Genomic DNA, 13,140 nt, shown 5'->3' with positions numbered 1-13,140 from the left:
AGGTCATTTTGAAGAAAAAAGAACATGGGTCTATAAAGAACTGACCCGGAACAACATGTTTGAAGAATAAAGAAAACTCCAAGGGGAGAGGGGGCGAGGGATGACACTAAAAAACTGGATGGCACGTACATCAAGCCAGGAAATGGCTTACTTTAACAGAGAACCCATTAGCAATGGCTTGAACATGACAGAAGTCCAAACTCCATTAAGGATGTAGAAAATCCAGGATCTATCATCTTAAATCTTGTTGCTTTTCCATTAATGCCCTCATATCTTTCATAGTGTGAAAGATGGCTGACTCTTCTAATCCCAGTAGTTTGCCCTTGGAAAAAGGAGAAGGAAGCAAAGGACAAGCAGCTGCCTTGTATGGTATGACTTGAAAGTTGTACACAGTGCTTCCACTCACAGCTTCCAACCTAAATCTTAGTCACACAGCCACACCTATCCACAGAGGCTAAGAAATAGTGTCTAATTAAGTGGTCACATGCCTCACTAAAACATGATGGATTCTGTTACTACTAAAAAGAATATAAGGGGAATGGATACTGGGAATCAGCAGTGACTTATAGTCATGACCTGGATTGAAAACAAACTTCATATTCTTTTTTTATTTTAAAGATTTTTTTAGTGATATTTAGCTTTAGCGAGAGAGAGAAACATGAATGTGAGAGCAAAACATTGATAGGCTGCCTCCTGCACACCCCCTACCAGGGATCAAGCTTGCACCCCGGGCATGTGCCCTGACTGGGAATTGAACCAGTAACCTTTCAGTGTATGGGATGATGCCCAACCAACTGCACCACACAGGCCAGGGCCAAACTTAATATTCTTGATCTTTAGTGGCAGATCTGGACAACAGAATTAAGCTATTAATTACCAGAAAATGTATGTCATATTATTGATATAATCTGAATTAATCACTACCAGGCTGATATCCATATATTTCTAAACCCTGAAAGATTCTTGGGGTAGGGGGCATAATTTTTCTTTTCTTTATTTTTTATTGAGGTAGAAGTGACATATAACATTATATTATTTTCAGGTACAACATAATGATTCAGTATTTGTATACATTACAAAATGATCACCACAATTAAGTCTAGTTACCATCCATCACCATACCTAGTTAGAAATTTTTTTTCTTGTAAGAACTTTTAAGATCTCTCTTAGCAACTTTCAGAAATGCAATACAATCTTATTAACTATAGCTACCATGCTGCATATTATTTCCCTATGACTTTTTATTTTATAACTGGAACTTTGTATCTTTTGAAAGATCCAATTTTTGAATGAGACATTAGTATAGGATATAAGATTATTTCAGACTGAAAAAACTTCCAAAATGCATTGTTGCTTAACACTTGGTCATACCTATCCCGCAGAAGCTTTTTTTTTTTTTTAATATATTTTATTGATTTTTCACAGAGAGGGAGAGGGATAGAGAGTTAGAAACATCGATGAGAGAAAAACATCGATCAGCTGCCTCCTGCACACCTCCCACTGGGGATGTGCCCACAACCAAGGTACATGCCCTTGACCGGAATCGAACCCGGGACCCTTAAGTCCATAGGCCGACGCTCTATCCACTGAGCCAAACCAGTTAGGGCCCGCAGAATCTTATAGTACTTAAAAATCAACAAAACCAATACCTACTTTTGACCATTTCATATCTTGATGCAGAAATCTTATCTACTATTAGATATTACTGAAAAAAAGGAGGTAAGGTTTATGAGCAGGCAAGCTGTATACAAATTATATAAATATTTGAAAAGAAGTAAAGCTGAGAGAGAGAAACCAAGATGGCGGCATAGGTAAGCACCTAAACTGCTGCCTCGCACAACAATTTCAAAACTACAACTAAAAGACAGAACGGACACCATCCAGAACCACAGGAAAGCAGGCTGAGTGAAAATTCTACAACTAGAAGGAAAGAGAAAAGCTCACAGAGAATTGGAGGTATGGCAAAGGGTCTTTGTGCGCGCAGAGAGGAAGGGCGGCTGAGAGCCTGGCTGACTTTCTCTGGCGGAAGGAGGAAGGAAACCCCCGACCGCACTGAACCCCAGTTCTGACTGCACTGAACCCCAGTTCCAGGCGAGCCCCTGGGGACCCACGCTCTTACGGGGGGAGTCTGGACTCTCAGGCGGAGACTCCGGAGCCGGGGAAGGCGGAGGACTGAAAGTGCGCTCGCGCACGCCAGTGCGCACAAAGGCTGCGGAGGTTGCCACAGGCTTTCCCTAGTGGAAGGGAGTCGGAGGTTCCTGACTCCACTGGGCCCCAGTTCTGACTGCACTGAACCCCGGTTCCAGGTGAGCCCCTGGGGACCCACGCTCTTGTGGGGGGAGTCTGGACTCTCAGGTGGAGACTTGGGAGCCAGGGAAGGCGGAGGACTGAAAGCGCGCGCGTGCGTGCCAGTGCGCACAAAGGCTGCGGAGGTTGCCACAGGCTTTCCCTAGTGGAAGGGAGTCGGAGGTTCCTGACTGCACTGAACCCCGGTTCCAGGCGAGCCCCTGGGGACCCACGCTCTTGTGGGAGGAGTCTGGACTCTCGGGCAGAGACTCAGGAGCCAGGGAAGGTGGAGGTCTGAAGGCGCACACGTGCGTGCAAGGGTAAGGCTGACAGGAAGCCAAGACTGAGACTCCACCCCATCCAAGCTGAGCACAGAGGCTATTACAATTTGGCAAGTCTAATCCTATAAGGCTGTCTCCAGCACCGAACTTCTCCCAGCATAGACACAGCTGATCCTTACAGCCAACTGGCCTGGAGGTCAATTCTTCCCAGTGATACCAACAACAATCAAGACTTAATTACAACAAGGCTGTACACACAGTCCACAAAGGGGTGCACCAAGAGTGTCCACCTCAGGTTAACTGGGGAGGCAGACCCACTGGGCCATATTGGAAACCTAGCACACAAATCTACCTTACCAACTCAGGGAAGAGTGAAAATGCGGCGTCAAAGAATCAGATCACAAATGAAAGAAATGGAGGAAAACAAACCACTGGATATAGAATTCAAAACCACGGTTATAAGGCTTTTTAAGAATATCCTAGAAAAGGCCGATAAATATAACGAGACCCTCGAAGATATGAAAAAGGACCAACTAGAAATTAAACATACACTGACTGAAATAAAAAATATTATACAGAGACCCAAAAACAGACAAGAGGAACACAAAAATCAAGTCAAAGAATTGAAACACAAAGAAGCAAAAAACACTCAACCGAAAAATCAAAAAGCAAAAAATAAAATCCAAAAAGTTGAAGATAGTGTAAGAAGACTCTGGGACAACTTCAAGCGTACCAACATCAGAATTATGGGGGTGCCAGAAGAAGAGAGAGAGCAAGATACTGAAAACCTATTTGAAGAAATAATGACTGAAAACTTCCCCCACCTGGTGAAAGAAATAGACTTACAAGTCCAGGAAGCGCACAGAACCCCAAACAAAAGGAATCCAAAGAGGACCACAGCAAGACACATTATAATTAAAATGCCAAGAGCAAAAGACAAAGAGAGAATATTAAAAGCAGCAAGAGAAAAACAGTTAATTACCTACAAGGGAGCACCCAGACGACTGTCAGCTGATTTCTCAACAGAAACTATGCAGGCCAGACGGGAGTGGCAAGAAATTTTCAATGTGATGAATAGCAAGAACCTACAGCCAAGATTACTCTACCCAGGAAAGCTATCATTCAGAATTGAAGGGAAGATAAAGAGCTTCACAGATAAGAAAAAGCTGAAGGAGTTCATCACCACCAAACCAGTATTATATGAAATGCTGAAAGGTATTCTTAAAGAAGAGGAAGAAGAAAAAAGTAAAGAGAAAAATTATGAACAACAAATACATATCTATCAACAAGTGAACCTAAAAATCAAGTGAATTAAAAACCTGAGGAACAGAATAATCTGGTGAATATAATAGAATCAGGGGCATAGAAAGGGAGTGGACTGATAATTCTCAGGGGGAAAGGGGTATGGGGGGGTTCATGAAGTGACTGGACAAAAATCATACACCTATGGATGAGGACAGTGGGGGGGGAGGTAAGGGCAGAAGGTGGGGTGGGAACTGGGTGGAGGGGAGCTATGGGGGGAAAAAGGAGAAATAATTGTAATAATCTGAATAAAGATTTATTTTAAAAAAAAAAGAAGTAAAGCTGAGTAGTTTTCGTTTTCCTTTTTTTTTTATTTATCCTCATCTGAGAATATTTTTTTCCAATGATTTTTAGAGAGAGTGGAGGAGGGGGCAGAGAAAGAGAGAGAGGGAGAAACATCAATGTGAGAGAGACATATCAATTGCCTGTAGCTATTTTACATTGACTATGCTAGGTGTTGTAAGAGATAGGTATTAAAGGTGCAACACAATATTCCAGACTACATATTGTATGATGCCTTTTAAAAAAAAAAAAAAAAAGATTTTTTATTTTCGAGAGAGAAGAAGGGGAAGAGAGGGAGGGAAGGAGGGAAGGAGGGAGGACACATCCATCAGTTGCCTCCTGTATGCACCCCGACCAGGATTGAACCCACAAAGTCAGATATTATGAAATTTAAATAAGAATAAGTTTTATTCTAAACCCAGTCACTAAAGACTTTCAGTCGGGGGAGGAGATACAATAAAATAATGTATCCTTCTGACATATGTCCATCATTCTTTGAGGACTTCCTTGTGTCCTGGCACAAAATATTCTAGGCTCATCTTGTACTTTCCTTGTCCTAGCCCTGAAATTAGCCATTTCTCTATGGAGCACTGATCCCTTTTATTGGAGAATGGTATTTAGAAGCAAAGATGTGTACGCTAAATGTACTCATTACTACTGGGTATTGATGCTCCAAGACCCTCTCAGTGGCAGCCTCCATTGTATGCCCATTGTATGACCTTACAATACCACTTGGGCTCTAAACTGGCCAAGACTTTGGCAAAACTAAAATAGGATATTTAGCCAAAGTCATGCAACTCTTATGTTAATATTAAATGCTTCTATATTTGCCTTCACTTATCTTCCCTTACATTCCTTATCATTTATACAACCTGATGATACTCCAAATTGGCAAAGACCTACTCAAGGTTATCCCCTTGACAGCTACTCAGGATAAGGCAAAATTTACAGCCTTCTTAAAATGAGAAGAAAACAAATCACACCTTTTGGTAGCCTGATTAAGTTCATCAAGATTGCTTTGCATTCTTCAGCAAAGAAAAATCTTAAACCTGACTTCCTCAGGACACTCCATTTCAGTGCTGGCTAAATCCATTCCTAGAACGCTAGAGACATATCTTCTAGAGGTTATTTGGTACTGGAGCCTTAAATCAAGAATTCATGAAATGTTACAGGCAATTTACTCTCACCCACTAGTAATCTACATTCAAAGCTTTAAAAAGTGGTATTTTTTTTTTTCTTTGACTCCTATTTGCATTGCTTTCACCCTTGTTAGCATATCTGGAGAAAAAAAAAAAATAGATCAGATATGTAAGCTTTCCTCCAAAGCCCATTTCTCTTATGAAACTCTTCCTTAAACTCTAAAGCAACCTGTTGGTAATGAAGCTGTGCAAATAAAGACTTAACACCTACTGACACATTATCAAGGGTGCATACCACAGTGAGGCGGCTTCCTAATGGTGCTGGTGGATTTTGGATCTCTCACCTGGGTTTCTTTGGAAAGAAACAGGTCTGCTGGCAGAGAGCAAGGCATCTAAGCATAGCACACGAAGTCTCCAAAATGTAAATATAGACAACATATCCAGTTACTCAAACAGTAATTATAAAGAAATACATTCCACTGCTATCATTTGGTAAAATTGTTGCATAATGGTTCTACCATATAAATATCTAATTGTGATATTAGTAGGCAGGATTACTTAAGTTTTATAAAGGCAACAGGTAGCAAAGATCGACGCTAGCTTATTTGATCCAAAACAATCCATTAACCACTCAATGAGCAAATGTAACAGACTTAAGTGCTTAAAAAAATATTACTCTCACAGTTGACCTTTGAAGACCTAGTCCCTGCTTCTCAAATTTCTTATATTAAAGACCACAATTCAACCCTACAGGCCCAATTTTAAATTAGTCTCTGACTCATAATGACTCTGGTGTAAGCTCCTCCTCTCCCCGCTGTCCCGCCCCTTCTCCCCATTCAGGAATCTCTTTCATTAACGTTCTGAGAGATTATTCAGGCCCTCTTACACAGGACGTTGAAAAGATCTCTGGACCTGGAAACACTAAGCTGGGTTCCAGCCCCAGGTCTGACATTCACTCTCTAAAATGTCTTGGGGTAAGTAAGCCACTTAACTTCTCCAGCCTGTATCTTCATGCATAAGACATGGGGAAAGACCAGATGCTGTCAAAGGTCTCTTCCTGTTCTGAAGTTACATAATTATGGTTTCCAGTGAGGCTCATTATTTCAAGAAAGAACTAATTTCATTTCTACACAGCTCTTATTGTTAGAAAGGACTTTCTAAATTTGCAAATATAGACACTCTTCAACCCTGAAATTCCATTTCTTGAAATCTACCCTAAAAAAATATGACCACGTGTACATAGAAAAAAAAATCTATTTAGCATCATTTGTAGTAACAATTAGTTAGAAACATCCAGTACTAGAGAAATAAATACATGTGGTATAACACTATGGGATACTATGCAGCAGTTAAAAAGAATGAAGGAAACCATACCCTTACTAATGTGAAAAGACCTCCAAACCAAACTATAAACAAACAAACAAACTGCAGAACATGGACATTTTTATGCCATTTATGGGAGAAAAAAAAAAAAAAAACTATGAAGGTTTACCCAGGACTTTCTAAAATGAGGAAAATGTTCTGGATCTGCACAGTCCAGTACAATAGTGGCCAGTCACCCATGACTACTGAGGTGGCTATTGTGACCTAGAAACTGAATTCTAAATTTTATTTAATTTTAACCACTTTAAATGTAAATACCCACATGTAGCTAGTGGCTATTGTACTTGAATGTTTCCAATGGAGATGATGGATTTGTGCCTCTCTATGCAACAACCCTTCCTATACTGTGAAAAGGAAAGGAGGGAGGGAAGGAAGGAAAAAGGGAGGGAGGAAGAGAAAGCCATAGCTGCCTAAGTCTTCTCCAAGCCAAACACTTCCGGTTCTCACCAGAAACAGAGCCAGAATCCTCTCAACATCACATGGCTCTGTTGTAGCTCAGAACAACAACTCTAGTCAAGATAGAAACATTTCTTAGACACTTATCTTAGTGGTATGGCATATTCACCCAGGGTGTCAGCCCAGACTTCTAAACATTTGGTCATTCATTTGTTCATAAATATTTACTAAATGCCAGGCACTGCACTTAGGGGAGGGCATACAGCAATAAACAAGATCTATGTCAACAGAGCCTATGCCCCCCCGAAAGCCTTATCCCTGAAAATTCTATTTGGGCTGGTAAACACGGAAAAAACCTTGATTTCAATTCATTCCAGACAGGACAACTCACTTGTTGCTGAATACAACTAGGACCATGAAACCCACATAGACCATCTTTATTCCAGTTTCTAATATAGGTAAAATATCTACATATCATTTCCAAATTCTCCATCACAACAGGGCAAGTCTAATGAGTAATTCCCAAAAGTCCCTTAGACCAAGTTTTCAAAAGTCCACAGCAAAAAAATGTAAAAAAGAACAATGTAACATATAAGTTTGTCTATGGGGATTCTCTTTATTATGAGATCATGTCCTTTTTTCTTTCTTTTTGTATTAAAATGTTCCTTACCTCATGAAATAACCAGTTTTAGTAGAAAGCAGGAAATACCTGGTTTTTTATTTGATTTGTTTTTAAACAGTCTTACCTGCCAAATAACAAGACAGCAATCAATCTTCTATACCAAATATTTGTTGGTATTTTATTTGTCCATGTCACCCACCAATTTAAAGGACTCAAGAAAGTTCCCTCTACTCATACAACTTAACAAAAGAAAGATAAACAACTCAATCAAAAATAGATACTTTTCAAAAGAGGTCATAAGGAAGGTCAAGAGACACATGAAAACATGCTCAAAGTCACTAATCATCTGAGAGATGCAAATCAAAACGACAATTCGGTACCATCTCACACCTGTCAGAATGGCTATCATCAACAAATCAACAAATGACAAGTGATGGCAAAGATGCAGAAAAAAAGGAACTCTTGTGCACTGCTGGTGGCAATGCAGACTGGTGCAGCCACTGTGGAGAACAGTATGGAGTTTCCTCAAAAAATGGAACTCCCATTTGAGCCAGTGATCCCACTTCTAGGAATATATCCTAATAAACTAGAAACATCAATCAGAAAGAATATATGCACCCCTATGTTCATAGCAGCACAATTTACCATAGCTAAGATTTGGAAACAGCCTAAGTGCCCATCAGCAGATGAGTGGATTAAAAAGCTGTGGTACATCTACACAATAAAATACTACACTGCTGTAAAAAAGAAGGGATTCTTACCATTTGCAACAGCATGGATGGACCTGGAGAGCATGATGCTGAGCGAAATAAGCCAGTCAGAGAAAGATAAATATCACATGATCTCACTCATTTGTGGAATATAATGAACAACATAAAGTGATGAACAAAAACAGATCCAGAGACAGAGAAGCATAGATCAGACTGTCAAACCTCAGAGGGAAGGTAGGGAAGGGTGGGGGTATGGGGGAGAGGTCAACCAAAGGACTTGTATGCATAAATATAAGCCCAATGGACACAGACAATGAAGGGGGGGCGTGAGGGTATGGGGGGAGGCAATGGGGGGATAAGGACATATACGTAATACATTAATCAATAAAGAAAAAAGAATTCCAGATTTAAAAAAACTGTCTAACTCCAATAAACAAACAAAAAGAAAAAGAAAAAAGAAAGTTCCCTCTGCTCTAAAATGCACATCCTGAACACACAAAAGAGGCAATTACTCCTCCAACAAATATACAAATATACCTCCATAAGAGTTAAGTCATTACATTTTGACACAAGTAGAAGTTAAGCTTACCCCCTCTTGCTGTATAATTTTCAAGAACATTAACATCACAATAAAACAGATAAAAACACATGATTATCAATGTGCAAAAAGTCTAATCATACAAAGTATATTGGTGACAGTAACAATTGTAATTGATGACAGTTACTTCAGTAACAATAAAAGTAGCCAAATTTTTACCTAAGTTATTTGTGGCTGGTCTTAAATAGCATCCACTGTGAAAAAGGAAGATTACATTTATTAAGCTCCAGAAAAGGGTGGGAGGGAAGAAGAGAGAAAATGAGGGAAAAAATAACTTGTTAATAATAATAATACAAACTCTATCACATAATTAAGATTAGCACAGCAATGACAAAATTGCAAATTTTACTTAGTATTCGAAAGTGAGACAAAGCTCCTATAGGACACCCACCTCTTCTCCACTCACCCATTCCCCAACAACAACAAAAAATGCCTCCCCTTACTTTCCAGAAACCTGTATGCTTTTATGTAAGGGTTAAAATGTAGGAAGCTAATACAACATAGCATAAACAAGAGGGTTTTCAAGCCAAGCAGGCCTAAATTCCCAGATATACCTCTTTCTATGTGTGACCTTGGACAAGTCATTCAAGCTCTTCAAGCCCCACTAGGCAGTAAGCTCCCTAGAGCAAATACCACTTGTAGACGTCTGACTTTGTACTGTAGGCAAATAGTATGAAATATCATTCCTTCTTGTATAAAGTAATGATATTGACAATATCTGTCTCACAGCGGTAACTGGAAAATTAAATTAGATATTATGTATATAAAACTCTGGCACAGTACCTGATCACAGTAAATGTTCAAAAAAGTTAACTCTTATTGACATCAACTAGCATCTATCAAACCTGAAAGTAGCTAGAAAACTTCCGAATTTTAATATATAAAGTCTATACCCAGTAAGGGCAAGTTGCTCAATTAATAAAAACATGTCACAGAAAACCTACAAATAGTTTCTAAACCACTTGGGCTGACAATCTAATAACAGATGAACCCTGAATTGTGCCTAACAAACCCAAGCTATTAAAAGACATTCAAGAGATTCCAAGTTTTGCTAACTTCAAAAAGTAGGCCATAGTATCCTCCCCATTGGTTTCCCAGTCTCCCCTCGGGAACCCCCTCCTCAGCGCCTAGAGGGAGGAGAGAAAAAACCCCGAGGAGGGACCGGGTTGGGGGAAAGCGCGCATCCCTGCGCCAATCGCCCAGACCCACCTTGAGCAGGATGGATGGCGGCAGCTGGTTGATGTCTGGGGTTTCGGGGGGCGGCTCCCTATGACATTCGCAAGGGTTTTCGCGGGGCTCCTGACAGTCCGTGTCGCCGCATTCATGCTGCTGCTGGGCAGGCGAGGGGGCGGTGCTCCCAGCTCGGACAGCGTCCCCGCCAGCCTCGGAGGGGGCACCTTCGGAAGTGGGAGAGGAGGGCGGGGGGCAGAGAGGCGGCGGTGGCTGCTCGGAGCCCTGGCAACACCCGGCATCGGGGGGCCGGGGAGGCGAGGCGCCTCCTCCCGCAGGGCCGCCGCCACCGCCGCCGCCGCCGCAGCCCCCACCGCCGCAGCGGGGCTGCTTACAGGGGGTGCAGGCGGGAACCCCGGCCCCCTTCCGCTTGCACACCATCTCGGGGGGCGTGGGGGGCTCGGCCGGCGGCGGCGTCGGCGCCCGGAAGAGTTGCACGGCGACGGGCGGCCCCAGGAAGCGCACGGGCCCCACGCTGGCCAGGAAGAGGCTGCGGCCCTGCTGCTCCCAGGCGGCGGCCGCGGCCAGCCCCAGCTCCTTGCAGCAGGAGGCCGGCGACGAGGCCGAGGCAGCGGCGGCGGCGGCGGCGGCGGCCGAGGACAGTAGGAAGCGGCGGGCGGCGGCGGCGCAGTCCTCGGCAGCCAGGGCCGCGTAGCGCCGCGCCAGGTGCTGCGAGGAGGCGGCCGCGGCGTAGGCCCCGTCCCGCGGCGGCGGCGACAGCGGCGGCGGCGACAGCGGCGGCTCCTCCTCTGGGCCGGCGGGGGCGGGCGCGCCGGGGCTGTGCACGATGAAGCAGAGCATGCAGGGCCCGCGGAAGAAGCAGTCCCGGCTCCGGGGCGCCGCCGGCTGCGGGGGCGCCTTGGCCGGGGTCCGGCGGGGCAGCCTGAGAAGCGGGCGGCGGCGGCGGCACCAGCTGCAGCAGCGAAGCCTCTTCTGGCTCGGGCGGTTACGCGGCTCCTTCGAGAGAAGGTGGCCCATATAGAAGGCCCCGAGGAGGGGGACCGGGACGGGGCGTGGGAGGCCCGGAGAGTGGGCTCCCGGCAGCGGGGCAGGCCGCTCGCTGGCTCGGGCTCGGGCTCGGGCTCGGGCGCGGCGGGTCGCCCCCGGTGCACACGCTCACACGGGCACACACGCGCGGCGGGGGTGGGCGTCCGCTGGGGCCGCCTCGGCGCCCGTCGGGGCTACATGCTGTGCCCGGAGAGGCCGGGGGAGCGGGGGGCGCGAGCTTGGGGGCGCGACGGAGAGACCGAGCCTGCAGGCTGGGCGGCCAGTCCGAGCCTGACCCACCGGCTCAGTCCGTCACTGCGGCGGCGGGGGGAGCGCGGGGTCCCGCTCGGACCATTTTAACTGCGGCTCCGCCGGCGGCGCGCGCGCCCGCGACGCGGCTCGGAGCCGCAGGAGCGCGCGGCCCGCTCGGGGAGGGGCGGAGCCGGCGGCGGCGCGCTCGGGGCGGGGATGCGGGGATGGGGTGCTGGCGGCTCCCCGGGACGACCGCCGGACTGGGACAGCCGGGAGGCTGGCCGGCGAGGGCGCGGGGCGAGCCGGGAGCGGCGCGAGACCCTCCTTCCGGGCGCCCAAGGTTTCCTTGGGGCCGCGGGACCCACGCCCCTTTTCTGGGGCGGGAGGAGCCGTTTCCGAGCCAGCTGTGTGACATCCGTTTGCAAAGCCGCGCTGACGTCTGTAGGTGTAAGTTCAAGAACTGCCATTGGCCGGGAGCCGCTCAGCTCTTCCGCTCACCCCACCCGCGACTCGGAGACCGTGACCACTGAGCTGCGGTAAACTGTTGCGCCAGAAGGCCGACCTGTGTCGGGGCTGCCACCTCGGTGGAGTGGCAGAGGTGTGACCCTTGGGTGGTAAGCACCAGCGTTCCCACGTGAGGGGTTAATTGGCAGTGCAACACTACTGTGTTTCTCCATTTGTCATACTTTGTTACTTGTGGTAGACTACTAACTATATAACTTTAATTTAAGATGAAAGCATGTATCAAATTACCTAAACACACCAGAAAGATAAGTTTCTCAACGCTGCGAGTCACCCAAAATCTCAGGCGATAAGCTATCCGTCTGTACCCTTTGACTCCCATCTATCCATCATACACTTTAAAAATAATTGTGCAATGCCTACTTTATGATAAAAATGGTTCCAGGTAGACCTTGGTGACTCAGATGAGAAAGAGGAAATAGGCTTTGCAGACAACCCTTTAGAAGGCTTGACTGTAATGATACCAGAAAGATAAGACAACAACTAGCCTGGTACCTGGTGTTGAGAGGTTAGCTTTCACAAGAGAGAAGAAATTGGAAGAGGCTTAGTGATGGGAATAAGCCAGTACAAAGGAGGAGATTATGAGAGATAATACAGCAAGGCCCTTGAGACGATGGAATGGGAAGTGCCTTAGGAGGGATACCATCTTCACTATGATCAGAAGGAATAAGGAAAGGACGGATGAAGAATGGGTACAGATAGGTGGATGTTTCTGGCAAGGAAGTGAAAGAGTTGCTTTCTAATGCTCTCTATTTTCCTTTAAGTGGGGCCTGGATACCTGCTGAAGGAAAGTGGCACTAAGGATAACTTGAGAGGAAGCAATATTGCAAGAGAAGGCACATCCGCTTGGGACCATTGTCTGAGCCTGTGTAACCTTCCCACCACTGGCTGGCTTCACCCAGGCATACCATCACACCTTTGCTAACAACGCCCTATTTGTGAAGAGTGACTTTTGTTTTAGGTCTGTCAGTATCCCTTTCTGATGAAGAAACCTAGAGGCAAAGATTTATGAAAGGGTTTTATGTACCTGTTACTACCTGTTACTCTGGAATGCACTGCCCAAACTACACTTACCTACAGGTATTATCCACACAGCTTTCATCCCTCTGGCTGTAGAAGAATCTCCAGGGCCCCAGAGCTTAATTTTTGA

The 13,140-nt window shown here is 45.3% G+C and overlaps 1 protein-coding gene across 1 annotated transcript in view; it reads right to left on the bottom strand.

The window, feature by feature from the left end:
• The window catches only part of FBXL17 (F-box and leucine rich repeat protein 17), a 491,914-nt gene extending 480,575 nt beyond the window's left edge, over positions 1 to 11,339 (bottom strand). The window contains exon 1 of the mRNA XM_080679035.1: positions 10,209 to 11,339. Coding sequence (XP_080535161.1) covers positions 10,209 to 11,207 — 999 coding nt within the window. The 5' untranslated portion in view covers positions 11,208 to 11,339. The remainder of the gene's footprint in view (positions 1 to 10,208) is intronic.
• Positions 11,340 to 13,140: the final 1,801 nt, after the last annotated feature.

The sequence above is a fragment of the Plecotus auritus genome (genome assembly GCF_963455305.1).
Source record: "Plecotus auritus genome assembly, chromosome: 7".
Classification (NCBI taxonomy): domain Eukaryota; kingdom Metazoa; phylum Chordata; class Mammalia; order Chiroptera; family Vespertilionidae; genus Plecotus; species Plecotus auritus.
This window is presented reverse-complemented; position numbering and strand designations above follow the sequence as displayed.